Genomic DNA, 16,679 nt, shown 5'->3' with positions numbered 1-16,679 from the left:
AAACACTATTACTTCTAAACTTACAATAGAAGCAAATAATCATTGTAATTTGAAAAATCAATAACTGATACTTCAAAAAAAAAAAGAATCCTTTTGTTTATCTGGAATGAAAAATCCAGATGGTATTCCTCTCCAAATGTAACCCAAAATATTAGCATATTTCTGAAGATATTATTGTATCTTAAGGCAAATAGGCAGAATAATATATTTTCTATTTTTTTTTATATGAGACCTATAGAAAGTGGAAAATCTATATATATTTTAAATACATTTGAAAAAAATCTGAATTGATACAAATGAATTTTGTATAGATTCTTAATTATCACATACTACTAGAATTAGGCATAGATATGGTACCTTGAACCAAGGAATACTAGAGTACATGGAAGGTGTTTAGTTCTGGCCCGCTTACATACTACGGGCTAATATTTCCTTAAGCTTTATTTATTTTTTATTTGTGAAGGAGGAAGTGTTTAGTTATGAGCTCCCTATTTGTGTTATTTAATTGAGTTAGTTACAACAGAGAGTGGGTAAATGTTAATTATACTGTAATTAATCAATTAATTAGAGTTAATGAGGCTATCCATTTTCCTCCTCATATTGAAGCTATGCCTGATTAACTATCGGAGTACTTCCAAGCTCCCAATAATCATTACTCAATACTTAAAGATAACCTGTTGCTTCCTTGGCTGTAGAAGTGGTTAAAAAGTAGTCAAAATGGACCCAATTCTTGTATCCCCAAGCCTAAGGGTTCTTTCCACTCATTTCCTAAGATTGACGACCTCAGGAAAAAGTGGATAAGGTCCATACGTAGGGAAGGTTTTGTTCCTACTAAGCATTCTCGTGTTTGTAGTAATTTCCATGAGTCTTGCTATCAGTTGGAGAGGAATGACAAGAATGTTACTCGATTATAAAATATTACATCTAAAGGAATGAAACTAGCTAAATTAAATCCAAATACACTGCCGACGATATTTACTGGTGTTCTAGCTTACTTATCGGGTTTACCTCCGCGTCCGAGATACACAACAGTAACTTCTGTAGAAAAAAGGGCATTTTCAGACTTTTAATAGTCTTTGGTTTTTTAATATTAAATATTTTCCTTGTTTTTATATTGAAATTATTTTATTGTTTAAATTTTAGAGTTGAGCAAGAAAACCAACGGCTGCAGCAAAAAATTACTTCATTCATGAAAAAAAAAATCAAATGACTACCTTTGATGATATAAGAAAAAATATTGACAGATCTTGCCTTCCTCAAAAAATTCATGACGTTTATGAGGGAGATTTCGCTATATTTTTTTCATTTTCTACTCTTTCGGGTGTTCCTCAAATGAGTTATGTATTGGAAATTTTTAGAGATTTGACATTTGATATATTTTCAAATGGTTTTTCAGTTTCTAAAAAAGATATTGCTCATATCTGTGAATCAAAGACGATTGAAAAATATTCGCAGATAAATAACATCATCGCATTTTTAAAGAATAAAAGAGATGATCTTTCATCCTACTTATTGAAGGCAAATAATTTGTTAAAGTCTTATTTAGAAAACAAAGAGTCAGACTCAAACGAAAATCTCCAATTTATTATCCAGCAGCTCGACTTATATTTAAGAAGTACGAAAAGAAGAAGATACTCTCCTAAACTTCTAGGAATGTCTACTTTTTGCCAAAATACAAGCTAACGAGTGTATTTTCTGTTAATGGCCAGGTGAATACTTCTACTATAGATTATCTTTCTGCAAGACTATAATCATTTTCAGGGCCGTACGTCAGTATTGCGCTTTGTACGCTTCAGCGGACCAAAAAAAAAAAACCTTACTCAACCGTCCACCAATCATATAGGTATGTAAATATAGATGAATTAAGTCATAATTAATTATTAAAATCTATTATATATATGTAACTTATGACCAACTCATAATAGTACTGAGTCATTATAATAAAATTACATATTTGTAGCACGTCCACCCAAAAGGAAGCTAGATAATTTTTCTCAAAATTGAACATGGAATACATTTTCCAACAAATTATTGTTCATTTAAATGAAAAAATGATTCTGATTAATCCTTTGGGGGCACCAAAAATTGTACTTAAAGTAGCCAAAATTCACCAGCACGGTCACTCTAAGACAATATTAGGGCCAAATTAAGTCAGATAGATAAAACGGAGGTTTTAAACTACAGTTAACACTCTCGGGTATCTCAATTCATCGCAGAAATTTGAATTCAAATCCTGTAATTTACCGTAATATCTCTTTCAAATATTGCCTGTCATTTTATAAATATAAATGATTGAACCTTTGAATATAAAAGGCGTTCTCCGCTTCCCGTGATACATTTCTGCTAGTTAATAAATTACTACAATTATTTCAAGAGTACTTTACAGCCAAAAATAAACAACAAAGACGTACATAACATTTTTCGTATGGATTTAAAGTACTTCACATTGAGTGGATATTTGAGTTAGATATTACGTTTAACGTTACTTGTTGCAAATGTGAAGTACTTTACAGTAAAAAAAAAAAAAAAAAAGACGCACACAACATTTTTCGTATGGAGTACTCTTGAAATATTTAAGAGCGTGAGAATTTGTTTCATTGAATACAAGATAAATTAAATTATTACTGCTTAAAAGGGACATAAATAATAGTTATGTACTTTTTAGAGCGGATTGTTGCAGTAATTTATTAATTATCAGAAATGTATCACGGGAAGCGGAAAACGCATTTTAACAGAGAGTTGGTGATTTGTTCTATCTGTCAGAAGGAAATACAGAAGGACAACTTTAATGATCACAAAGTTAAACTCCATAAGAATGACCCCAGCTGCAAGTATCAAGTGAAAATTGATCATAAAGAAGCAGAAAACATTGAACTTTGCTGTTAAGAAAACTTCCTCTGCTACATTCTCAGTCACTGCCTCCTCCTTTCCCGATGACCCTGCTCCAGTTGAGGCCTTACTGCCTGAACCAAGATCTGAAAAGTCCGTTTCTGCTGAAGAGAAAGTTACTGCAGACACAGAAAATAATGGCGACTCATCAAATTACCCCAGCGGACGGATTTCTCATGGAATAAGACTTCCTAATCTCGATATCGGACCAATCTTCTCTCACGAGAAGCTCTCTGTAGTCAACAACAACAATATTCCCTCTGCAGAGGACTCTGAGACTAGCGACAATGTCCAGGGAGGTGAGAAGAGCAAGACTGAGGAGATGGAGTTTTTGGACGGAGGCCCAGAGTACCCTGTCGTTTTCACGAGCCCGCTGGGTGACCCGATACTTACCGGGCGGGAGCCAAAGCGGAACGACATCCAGACCAGAACCAGAGCGGAGACTGAGCGGGAAACTGTGCCTAAAGTCGAGAGAGATCATCCTCTACAGCCCAAGTTACAAACATACAGTCCACAGATAGATGACAAATACTCCAGAGACTTTCAATATGATTGGTTCCGTAAGTTCCCGTGGTTCGAATATGACGTGGTTGAAAAGTCAGCCAAGTGTTTTGCCTGTTCCAAATTTTCCATTTCCAACCTTGGGAAATTTGAGTTCAAAACATGGAAAAACAGTTCCTCGTTGAAAGTTCATTCTAACAACAAAAAACACAAACTGTCGATGGAAAAGTGGATCAATTTCCTCACATCAAAGAGAAAGAATACCTTGGTTCTCGGCCATGTTCAGTCTCAAGATGCTGAGGAAGTCGTGAAGTGGCGAGCTTATTTGAGGTATCTTTTCCAAACTGTTGGGTTCCTCACAAAGCAGGGATTGGCTTTTAGGGGCGATTCCGAAACAAGAGAAAAGTTGACGGAATCTAATGAAAACAATCGGGGAAACTTCTTGGAGCTTTTGTCCCTGCGTTCACACGACAATCATATTCTCAAAGATAAACTGGAGGCCGAAGTCAAAAAATTTGGTTCAGCTGGGGTAGGTTTTGCCAAATGGACTTCAGCTGACATTCAAAATGAGCTGATAGAGATTATAGCATCCAAAGTGACGAAAATATAATTGAAGATGTCAAGACTTGTGCCGGTGATGATGACTACTGGTTCTCTGTGATTGTTGATGAGACATCAGATATGGCAAACACGGAGTAGTTCAGTCTGTCACTGGGATATCTGACGAGTGAAGGCATCAAGAAAGAGAGCTTCCTCAAGTTTGTAAAAGTTACCCAGACTGACGGCAAATATTTGTTTGAGAAGCTTCACGAGGCTGTCAAGGATCTCGGCCTTAACCCCGCCCGCACTGTCTCCCTGGCCGCGGACAGTGCCTCCAACATATCTGGCATCAAGAAGGGTCTTGCCGCCAGGTGGAAGGAAGCAGCCCCACTGTGTGTCTACATCCACTGCTACGCCCATATCCTCAATCTTGTAGTCAAGGATCTTCTCTCAGATATAACCCTGTTGAGAAATACAATGGGGACAGTACAAATTTTATACAACTTCATTGAAGGGTCACCAAAGAGGTCAGCAATCTACAAGTCGGTGAAGATAACAAGTAAAGATGAGGAGCATGCCAAGGTGATGACCCTGAAGAACCAGTCTGCTACCCGCTGGAGTCTCCGCTACGATGCTGTACACGCTGTATCTCTAGGGATGGTCAGAATCATGAAGACCCTCATAATAATGACAAAAGATAAAAATACATTGTCGAGTTCAACAGCAACTTCTCTGCTCAACAGCATCTTTAGTCACGAATTTGTTTTCGGCATTGAACTGCTGAAGACACTCCTCAGACACACATCTAGCTTGTCAGATGAACTTCAAGGTAGAATGGTTGACCTAACAGAGGCCCGGAAACACGTCAACCTAGTGATTAGGACTCTTGAAGATCTTAAGAATGAGAAAATCTTTGAATCAATCTGGTAACTTGCTGAGTTGAAGTAGTCTGAGATGAAATCAGTATTTGACCAGGAGGACTCAATTGATTTGGAATTCAAGGAGGCGAAGATTCCAAGGAGAATAAAGTGGAAAGGAACAACTGAATCCTACTTCCGTGAAACACATTTCGATGTTGCAATCAATAAGATTGTATTAGAGCTTGAGAGCAGATTTGCCACCGACGATACAAACATCACAATGGATCTCATTGCAATCGTCAATGACAGTGAAGTGGAGACCTGTGTCATTGAGCGTGTCGCCAAGCACTACAGACTTGAACTCGAGCAGCTCCAGTCAGACCATGCAATCTTCCAGCAATTCAAGGTTTATATTATAATGTTTCATTTTGCATTATATATTTAAAATTTATGTTTCTCTAGGCAGATATTGACACAAAAGACATGGTTTCGTCACAAATTGCTGCGGAGTTAATAAGCTCGTGAGTGTTCCGCCTGATGCCGGAGCTATACAAGGTGATCGTTATCCTGGCCTCAATGCCCATCAGCAGCTGTGAGGCGGAGCGGTCATTCTCCTGTCTCAGAAGGCTCAAGAACCACATGAGGACCACCATGGACCAGGAGAGGCTCTCCTCCCTCACCCTCTTGAACATGGACAGGGTGATGGTGGACAAGGTGCTCCATAAAGACATGGACAGTTTTATTGACACCTTTGCGTCAAGGAAAGAGAGGAAAAACTTCTTCTTCTAATTATGGTAAAGAACACATGCATGTTTTTCTTCATTTTTTTTCAAACACATCACCACGTATACATGCGAGTTAAGAACATCAAGACTTGTGAACAATTTATTTTCTGTCGATGTAACTGTTTCATGGTATATTATAATCTCGTTCATTATCTTCATCCGTTATTATTTTTAAAATATTTAAGGAGGTTTAAATTGTTTGACTTAATTGTATAGTTCAAAATTTTTCTCTCATTCTTGCACCGTGCATTTTATACTCCATTATACTCCTTCCTTTATGAATAGGTCGGCATTGACTTTCCGTCTAGAGTTTTTCCTTTTCATTCTATTTTTCCCAATGTTTGCCTGAAGAAAATAATGGTCAGACAGTCCATTGGACGATATTCTTGCAAGATTTAATCTATGCTGTAGCATTTGCCCTGTTTAAATATCCCACATTCACAACTGAAAATCAACCGTTCACCCTTGTAAAGCGGACCGAAAAATCTTCCTGACATACGGCACTGATCATTATCATCGAAAGATAAATTTATATCGATTATAATCGACAAAGTTTATTCGAGTCAAAGAGTAGAATTTGTTGGAGGATTTGAAAAAAAAACCGGATTTATAAAAACTCTTTTATGCTTCATGATTAAAAGTGTTGTTGGGTGATACAATGACATATTTTGTATGGTCCCAATTACCAAAATCAATAGTTCTACTATCAAGGACCATTACCTCAAAGTTTTTGAGGCAGTAACTGATGTTGGCTTTGTGACGGTTGCAACTAACAGGAAGTTTTATAGGGAAGAGTTATATCGCGGAACTAACTGTACATATATATTAAATCCATTCGCCAATACAGAACGAAAAATTTATCTTCTTTTTGATCCAGTGCATATTTTTAAGAACTTATATAATAACTTCTTAAACAAAATTAAATTTATATGTCCATCATTTACAGAAGAAAACATAATTTTTTATGCCAGTTCAGGCACATAAAGGAAATATTTGAAGCCGAACTTGGACTTGGTCTCAAATTTAGATATAAGCTAAATCAAAAAGTTATTTCTCCTAAGCCAATAGAAAGATCTAACGTTGATTTATGTGTAAGACTGTTTCATGAATCGACAATAAATGCTCTTGATCATTATGCTTCCCAAAATCCATCAAATGAGTTCTACAAAACTACAACTGAGGTGATGCAAATATTAAACAGATTTTGGAACTGTATAATGTCTGCTTTACTTCAACTCATGTCTCTAAAAGAAATGCCACTCTGAAGCACATCACCTTCGATGATAGGGACCAAATAATTTTTTTTAACATCGTTTTCCTCATGGTTGAAAAATGGCAAGATATGGCCAAAAAGGAAGGCTTTGAAGGATTCACGCCAGAAACTTTTACGGCTGCATACCAAACAGCAATTGGTTTAAGTGACCTATGCAAATATTTACTGGATATTAAAAGAGTTCAATACATTCTTTTACAAAAATTAACTCTGATTCAATAAAGAGAAGGTTCGGATGGTATCGGCATCTCGGGGGAGGAAATTATTACATAAGTACAAGGCAATTCTTGAAGACCGAAATAAAGTCCTTAAGCAATCTCAAAGACATTTTTTGAGGTGAAGATGAGAAAAAATCAAAATTTAAAGACGTAAACAAAATCTTATCTTTAATCCCTTCCGATTACTTCTTGGATCTCCAATTTCCTTTAGTACATTTAGAGCAACCTTGAATTGGAATAGAGAGAAGAGAACAATGTTGTTCGTCTCTTCATGAATGTTCTTTCTTGTTCAAAGAGTACGGAGCAGGATGCATTAAATAGTCACTCAAGTGACTTTAATCCTCAGAGTTATATAAATAAAACTGGGAATTCATACCTCCAATGGATTTCAAGTCAAGTTATGATAACCTTAAGAAGTATATATAATATACTCCTTCAACGAATTTTTGAATGTATTTTCATAATGAGATACAATTACGTTTGAATATGTAACTTCATTTTTTAATAATTGTCTTATGTTAAATTTATCAAAGAATATGAATATTACGACTATATATATATCCAATCCAATTTACTATCTAGAATGAGAATCCAGCTACAACTTCATTAATTTGTAAAACTAATATTAATGTCAATTTCTTTGTCAATTTTTATTTCCATCAATTAACTTATTCATTGAATAAATGTAAAGACATATTTAATGACCACAGAAATGGCTCTATAAAAATGTATTCTACACTTTATGTCATTATTTAATTTACTTATTGTGGTACGTATGGTTGGGCCCAACTATATGGTAAGCTTCCAGCCTGTCGGAGATTGTATATAAGCGCCTTTTATTTATCTTGATGGTATTGTACCTTAAATTTTACATTTTGGTCTATTTTGTTTTAATATTTATAAAGAAAATTTATAAAATAAGGGGTAGGTTCCGTTGAATATCGATTACGATAATATTCTGTAAAATAAAAAAATTAAACTCTTCATGCGTTTTTCAACATTAATATATACTAATATGATTCAAATTTTAGATGTAAAGGGATTAAAACAAGCTTATAGATGCTTCATATTGAAGATCATTGATTGATATATTACCGATTCAATTTTCCCGCCTTTAATAATATTGCAATATATTGCGACGCAACCAAAATAGCTTATTTTGTAAAAAAATCCTTAATAAATATTCATAGAAAATACACCAAGAATCAATCAAAATTGACCTTATTTTGATGCAATTTAAAAAAAATTAAATGTAAAGTCTATTCTATAACATCAGCTAGGATATAAATCACTTGAAAAAAAAAGATATTTGCTTCAGAGCAGATACTTCCCTTTACTCGATTTTTTAGTGGTATATACATTTTTTATTAATTGTAATCAAGATAAATTAATAAATAATTCATTTTTAAAGACTGATTGTTTGTATCAATTTGATTTTTATTTTCATCTATATATTTGTTTCTTGCCAAAATATGGCACTAAAAAAATTGAGTTTTTTGGGTATAGCTACAATTTAAAGGCTTTAAAGAAAAAACATGTGAAGGTAGGAAGCTTTATTGGTCATTTTCGTGTTCTGCGGCTTTAATAACAATAATTAATGTGGGTTTCAGATGAGATTTGAAAAGGATGTATTCTGAAGGTTTGTACTGACTGAAAATTAGGTAATTTTTTTTTAAAGCGCCATCCATTTATGAATTTCGGGACAATTAAGCCCATGTATTATATATTCGTATCTATGAAAGCTGGTCTTTAAAAAAATTACTCTTAAAATTCCATGACAATCCGTTCTTTAAATTTGTGAGTGTTTGTGCTAAGTGTGACGCTACTTTTGCTACTTTTAAAACAATGGATCAAAAACAATTTCGTATTTTAATTTTACAGTGCTTCTTGCTGGCGAAAAAATACCGAAAATTATCAAGAAACAGCAAAAAAAAAAAAAATTAATAATAATAAAATTTAAAAAATGCAATTTTGAATGAAATAAATGTGTGTCTTCTTTGTTAACCTTGGGACTTTTTGACTTGAATAGTGCAAATATGATTATTCATTAATTTTTTACTGCTATTGTCAATTAAAAAATTACCTCATAACATATATTTGATAAATCAGTTCTTTCAGAATGAAAGCACCTTGTGAGGACGCACCTTAATGAGGATTTTGAGCCATTCTCATTTATTTTAATTGTTCATACACATGCAATTATATCATTTGGGATTGCAAACTCCTCTCTATATTGAATTATTGATATTGCATAGTTTAGTATCATTTCATGTACTCAACCGATTGGTACCATATTTGCCATCAATATTTTAGTTTCTTACATTTTTCTTTGAAGGGTGACATCATATAACATATTTCTTTCTCTATGAGTAAGATGTTATAACTTATAAATAAAGTAGAGATCTGCGTAAAGAAAAAACTAAGTTAACGCATTAGAAAAGGAAAAGTAGTTGATGTGTGTGCTTTTTTCTTCTTGTTCTTCATTATTTAATTAGTCGTGAGTGTTTTAACATCTCCTTATAAAAGAAGAATTCTTGCCTATCTTTATGTAAATTGTTTTAAAAATGCATAATAAGATAAATAGATAAGAATTCAAAAATTTCATCTCTACTTATAAGTAAAACTGTGCAAAAAGTTTCGATAAATAACTCGTTTGAGATTATAAAAGAAAAAAGGGTGTTGCGTGAGCTATTTTTTTCCTTTTTATTCATTATTTGCCAAATCACTGTTGTGATAACATCTCCCTCTAATAAAAAATCTATAGTTAGCCTCAGTGTAATATTGAACATAATTAATACTATTATTTATAGTTTATTAGTTTATTCTGTAAATACTCCTCCTTATAACTCTAAAGATGGGCTGTTTGGTCAAATAAATTACTGTTTTTGAGATTAGAAAAGGAAAACATTTGGCTGATTTTCCTTTTTTTCTTTCTTCTTTTTTACTTCATTATTTATTAATATTTCTTTTGTACAACATCTTCCTTTAATAAAAAAAACTATAGTTTGCCGCACACCTTTGTAATATTGAATATATTTAGTTTTATTTGTCAACTGTCTTAAAAAAGTTCCCCCTCCACCTCGATTGCATTTAATTGGATCTCAAAAATATCTTGGAGTTCATATTTTTCCATTTGGATATCCTAGCAACATACTTCTGATCCTCTCTTCATGTTCTGTTCACAGGATCTCGTCTCTGTGTGCCTCACTCGATAGATCTGATCTTCTTTAATGGAAGGATTGTTCATTGTGCAGATGGCTCTTCCATTTCAAGGTCTGTGATAGTGACTTCTGACCTCGTGAATCATTGCCTCTATGTTAAAAAGTACATAAATTCCTCCAAATCTTCTATAAAATAGCCGTATAGTGCTATAAGAACTAAAGAGTTCCATAAGTGACAGAATAATCCACTGAAAGCCCATGTGAGGACCAAAAAGAGTTCTCATTGTCCATCCACTACTCCTTCATTGAAATTCTGAAGTTTTTTTCGTTCTTAGGTCAACTTTGTTTCGTCTCTCACTCTAATAAAAATATTTCATTTATGAGAGTCTTTCAGTTTCCTTGATGTATATAGCGCAGAAATAACTTATCTTAATCACAATTTCATTTATAAGGTGGAGTTTGTGATGTATAATCTATATGGATAATTATCTATATAACCTGGATCCTTGATGTCTTTATTACATGTGTGCCTCTCTTTTTTCGATAGTTTTGTCTGCATTGCCAATGCATATTCTATTCCACTAATAAGTATATTTATTTCTGTATAAAAATGTCTCATTTCATTTTGTATATGTATAGTGTCACTAATAATTTGTTGAATCTATGTTTTATATTTTATATTACTAACTTCTATATCGTATCATTTGTCCTTTTAAATTTGTCTTATTCTCTGCTTATGACTTTTAGTTACAATTAATATAATTTTTTTTTAGTTGTATTTTTATGAAAATTTATCTACACTTATTTAACTTACTATTATAAGTATACGTTATAATACTTCAATAAATTATCTTAATAATGTTCACTATTTCAATTTAACGATAAAGACATAATACTTTGTAATAATTAATATTTCCATATAATACCTTACTTCGTGCAAATTCAAATTAAGTAAATAATAATGATATTTGAAATATTGAAATTCCCTACTCATCGTGAATGGATCTCTTCAATGTTGAAATCTTTTAATCTCCTTTGCAAGGAAGAAGTCGAATCTGCTTTCTTAAGATGGATCGTAAAATTAGAAGTATTTTTCTTCAATTTCCTCCTTCTGGCTTTGGTCTTATCTCTTGGAGAACATAACTGAAGAGTTTGCGCATTTTCGTCTCATCAAAAATACAAGTCCTAATTTTTGCAGTTGTAAGTTAAGTCGTATCTGGATTTACGAACAATGAAGAACTGCCTCAATGTTTTTAGCTTCAAATGATTTGCAAGGTGATTGCCTAATTTCTTTTTTTTCGGGTAAACACTTGGGTATGCTCCATGAATTCGAATATGTAGATTTGGCATTTATTTGCGTTAATTTTAAGTCTTTTTAGTGTATTTGAAGTATGATAGGATGAAGAAAGATTTTAGTTTTAAGTGTTAGGCATTAGTTTTTGATTACTTAGTGTATAATATATCATATTAGCGATCTCAATGTTAATAGATCTATAATATAGAGATATGAAAGTTCTTATTATGAGTTTGACGATGTAAATCAAGTATTCCTAAATTGGAAAATTTTGATTACATCTTTTATATTAACTGTTCTAGTGTAATTTGAAATATAGAAGATTCTCATCCCTATAATAGAATCACGTGATATCCTATCCTCCAAAGGTGTAAATTTAATCAATAGTACCATATGTCTTGCTCCCGCTTTTTACAAGCACTCGCTTGATGCCCATCTGTATTCAAAAGTTATAACAAGGGCTGACCAGAGCCCTATAAGGAGAGTTATGTCACGAGATTTCAGCACCCCCTTGTGGCAGATATCAAATGGCCCAAAAGTAACTTAATACAATAACTGAATACTAAAATAAATAATTTTATTGTGATTAATTATTCTGAAAAAATGTAATAATTACCTTATAACTATAGTTGATAATATTGTAGAGAAAAACGCGTGCGAGGAGGAGGGGGAAAAAAGACATATGGTATCATTGTTTAAAATACTGATGTGATTATCATCTGCCTGCTTTATTATGATTTTTGAGGGTATAACGAATGTATTTATTAGCAAAATGTTTAATGAAGATATACTACGTATAATTGACTTCGACGTTTTTATCCGTTACAGTAGATTTGAAAACGTCACACTCCATGAAATTGTAATTCATTATGAACCTTATTCTCAGAATAATAGCTAATGAAACGACAAAGTAGAGTATTTGAAATATATTTGAAGCTCAAAGTTTAAAAAAGAAGGCTTTAATGAAATATAATCTACATACTAAAAAATAAACCATTAAACATTTAAGTTAAATATACAAAATTAAACAATTAAAATTATATAACTATTAATAATAATAAATTATAAATAAAGAATATTGAAATAATAGATTGATCCAGATAATTTTTTCTTGTTCTAACATCGGAATTCAGTTAAATATGTCATAACTTTAGGTTGCAATACACAAGCGAGACGTAGAGTTTAATCAAAAAGATAATCACCCCTCTTCTTCATGTGGAAGTTGCTATATACAATTGTGCACAGGATAGATATATCTCTACCGATGAGATCTAACTAATTATTCATAATAAAGTAAATGTCAAAATCATAAAATTAGACAATAAATATATTAATAAAAAAATGTTAGAAATAAATTCATCTTAAAGATTTAGAGCAAAAGCTAATTATGTAGTAATGTCTGGCGATATTACTCCTTATTAAGAGCATCAAAAAATATTTCCCCGTTATTTAGGTATGCTTATATAACAACATACTATTATCATGAAGGATATACACAATTGTTAATTATAATAATGCAACACCCAATGTAACTACCCTCGTTGTTGTGACCATTTAAACAGTTGTTTTTGTCTTTTATGAGTTTTCTGAACACCATTTCTTGGAGCCCATCAACCATAGCTAAGCCTTTAGTGATAAAAAAGTAATATTTATTGACTATGTAATATTGGAAAACCTAATTATCATACCCAAGTCTTAAAACGAAGTAAGTAGTCTCAGACAAACTTGTTGCAAACCATCCAAAGCTACTACCCCCGTTGTTGTGACCATTTAAGCAGTTGTTTTTGCCCTTTACTGAGTTGTGTATCATAATTCTTGATATGTTTAGCTAAAATAGAATCATATTTTATGGTTAGATTTAAAAAAAAATTGAATACTTACTATGAGATAGTACAAAATTCAGAGTTCCATTTCGATATTCGTAAATACTTTTTACTGATAACTTGATTGTCATTTGGTGTGGATGACTCAAAACATTTTATATGTATTTCTATAAATGACGTCAGTAACAACATCCTCCATTAATTTAATGATGGTTCCTCGGGAAGGGATATGTTTACCCTTGTATTTCTCCATAAATTTTTTGAACGTAGATAATTATCAATGGATAAGGTACATGCAATAAGCATCGTTGTGAGATCAAAGTTAAAGTCTGACTTGATGTATTCATCGTTAAATTGATTTTATAGATAAATATCCATACTCTAGTTATGAGATGAGGATAATGAGTGGCGTGTAATTCTAGACAGGGGACTAAAGGCACATTTATATCGACAAATCCGACAAACCATCTGTTTCTCATCCGGTAAGTATTTTCCAAATTCCTGGGCCTCCATTTTCATAAATCCAGACAGAAGGCGACGTCATTTTGGGGATTTTATTCAGTTCTCTATCGACTATCACCATCTCATATTATATTAATATTGAATAATAAAGGCGGGAATGATAACGTTCATGATTGATAGAAGAGGATGTATATTATTTAATCAATGATGCCATAAGTAATTCTTCTTTTCTCCTCGCACGCTTTTCTATTCTTACCAAATTTATCACCCTTGCTTATAACTATAGTTGATAATATTGTAGAGAAAAACGCGTGCGAGGAGACAGGGGGGAGAAATACACATAGTATCATTGTTTAAAATACTGATATGATTATGGCTGATAATCACATCAGTATTTATCAGTTGCCTGCTTTATTATGATTTTTCATTTTCAGAAATCCAGACAGAAGGCGACGTTATTTTAGGTATTTTTTTCAGTTCACTATCGACTATCACTATCTAATATTATATTAATATTGAATAATAAAGGCGGGAATGATGACGTTCTTGATTGATAGAAGAAGATGTATATTATTTAATCAATGATGCCATAAGTATTTCTTCTCTTCTGCTCGCACGCTTTTCTATTCTTACCAAAATTATCACCCTTACTTATAAGTCTAAGGGTGATAATTTTGGTAATGTATTTAGGATCAAAAGAGTTCTTGAATAATGAAGGCACTTATAAAATAATCCTGTGGTTATCTACAGCAAATATACTATAATTATGAAACCCCTCTTATCAAATCGGATTTATTGTTGTGGCTGTATTAGTTGATTATTACCCAGTCAACAGGAAGTTTTTCACTAATTTTCTTTGTGGTGGTGAGCTCCAGACTTCAATTACCCACCCACATAACATCAATAGAAAAGTTAATCTCATCTTGGACCCTGTACACAATTTAAAAAATATTTATAACTGCTTCCAAAAGCAAAAATACGTCAGTATTCTCCCCCGAACCTTTGTCATTACATCTTAACTTTGCTTATATCATAGAAATCCACCATAAAGAGTCGAAAAAGATCTTAGAAACTACAATCGAAACAATAGTTAATACTGTGTGTGCTCAAGGTCACAAATGGACAATCATTCTTGGCAATATTTCTCAAATCCTATTCAACGTGATGGGTAAAAATTGGGGTTCTCAACTCAATGACAACATTTATTTTTGAAATAATTCATCCTTTATCATCATGCTTGATATAAAGAAACTTTTCCGATACTATCAATTCTCCTCTAGAAGGAACGCGGATAGAGATAGGGTGGTCATGCTTCTTTTGACAAAAAGAAAAAAAAAGGAAGGAAAAAGATCTAGACGTAGACGTTGTATGCGAAGGAGGATTGTCTGGGTCCGATCCAAATTCCAAAATGGCAGAGCTCAAGGAAAATTTCATAATCTTCTTCAAGAAATAAGAACGTCAGATCCTATGCCTCATTTTCGATATCTTAGGATGACCAAAGATCGTTTTGACTCTCTTTTCTCATTGTTATATTATTTCAAGATCGACAATTTTTGAATAAATAAAAAATACTAGATGTGAATATTTCTGTCTTCCAGGTTGGTTCTCTTAATTCCCGAAGGTGATTTTGATCACATCAAGTACCCCTATAACAGCAGTTGAAGGGTTAGCCTTGACCTTAAGATATTTGGCATCTGGAAATTCACAAGTTGGATAAAACTCTAATCTTGGTATACTTACATCAATAATGTTCTTCCGTTTCACAATGTATCTAGATTTCTCTCTCCTTCAAGTTTCGAATAGTCTATAACCGTCAATAGCACCTATTCAAATCAAAGAAGAAAAAAATATTTTTTCCTAAATTAAATATTAACAAGTACCAAGGCAATTAGGATAGTTTCAAAGCTTGTCAAATTCCTAACTAATTTGTTCCAATTCTACCGAGTCGAAGGCATACTACCATACTGGTTCTGTTTTAAAAATTTAATTACGTTAATTAGTCTAATTTAAATGAGTAATCATACATGTCGGACGTCCCAAAGTACATCACAAGTATCTTTTAATATTCCGTTCGAATTGCCTTGCCTATTCGAAAGTCTTCATTTTCAAGACGATGATTTTGTTACAGAATGTCGAGATAAGCTCCGGAAGAGTCGAAAAAAACAACAACAACAGTTAAAGTCGGTGGATCTCATCTCCTCTAATGAAAGAATCCTTCATCCTTTACATCAAGGTCTGTGATAGTGACTACTAACCTCGTAAAAAATTGCATAAAAGATCAATAATTCACAAATTCCTCCAGATCTTCAATGAAATCATCGTATACTTCTACGTATATGAATTATGGAGTTCTGCAAAACGATAGAATAATCGACTGAAAGATCCAGTAAGGAACAAAGAGAGTTCTCATTCACCATCAACTACTCCTTCATTGAAGTTTTTAGTCGTTTTCTCCTTAGTCCACTCTGCTTCGTCTCTTACTCTAAGAACTCTATTTCATTGATAAGTGTTCTTGATGTATGTAACGTAGAAATAACTCATCTCAATCATATTGATATCAATTCAATTTATAAGGTGGAGTTTGAGATGTATGGTCTCTATGGATAATGATATAACCTGCTCACTTTGAGCATCATCCATAATTAGCAAGGTAGTGCCCGGTTCAGGTTCAGTGGTTCTATCAGTCTCAGTTCTTTCATTTTAACAGTTTCGCTCTTGGTTCAGGTTTATAGGTCTTTTTTTTTTAAAATAAATGATCAGTTTGGTAACAGGAACTTAAAAACAAGAGGCATCACTAGAAAATTTGGGCCCAGGAAATGAAAATCCATACAAACAGGGCCTCAACTACCTTATACGTAGAGTGCACAGTACCC

At 32.8% G+C, this 16,679-nt stretch overlaps 1 protein-coding gene and 1 long non-coding RNA gene across 2 annotated transcripts; one reads left to right on the top strand and one right to left on the bottom strand.

Moving 5' to 3' along the window:
- Positions 1-1,206: 1,206 nt before the first annotated feature.
- LOC139906985 (uncharacterized) lies at positions 1,207-7,872 on the top strand. The gene is made up of 3 exons (XM_071892904.1): positions 1,207-1,518; positions 2,858-5,196; positions 5,253-7,872. The coding sequence occupies exons 1-2, from the start codon at positions 1,207-1,209 to the stop codon at positions 3,998-4,000; spliced, it is 1,455 nt and encodes a 484-aa protein (XP_071749005.1). The 3' UTR covers positions 4,001-5,196; positions 5,253-7,872.
- A 5,147-nt stretch (positions 7,873-13,019) lies between these two features.
- Positions 13,020-14,091, bottom strand: LOC139907038 (uncharacterized). Its single transcript, XR_011783349.1, has 3 exons — positions 13,403-14,091; positions 13,210-13,349; positions 13,020-13,147 (listed from the first exon to the last, which is right to left on the bottom strand). It is a non-coding gene; the product is annotated as an uncharacterized lncRNA (long non-coding RNA).
- Between the last annotated feature and the right edge of the window lie 2,588 nt (positions 14,092-16,679).

This window comes from Lepeophtheirus salmonis, chromosome 13, assembly GCF_016086655.4.
Source record: "Lepeophtheirus salmonis chromosome 13, UVic_Lsal_1.4, whole genome shotgun sequence".
Classification (NCBI taxonomy): Eukaryota; Metazoa; Arthropoda; class Copepoda; order Siphonostomatoida; family Caligidae; genus Lepeophtheirus; species Lepeophtheirus salmonis.
The sequence above is the reverse complement of the archived record's forward strand: the minus strand, read 5'-3'. Positions and strand labels throughout refer to the sequence as shown.

Coding starts and splice junctions, on each gene's coding strand:
- LOC139906985 (XM_071892904.1), top strand. CDS start 1,207: ATGACTACCTTTGATGATATAAGAAAAAATATTGACAGATCTTGCCTT. Junction 1,519..2,857: donor TTTCATCCTACTTATTGAAG/GCAAATAATTTG, acceptor TTGATCATAAAG/AAGCAGAAAACATTGAACTT.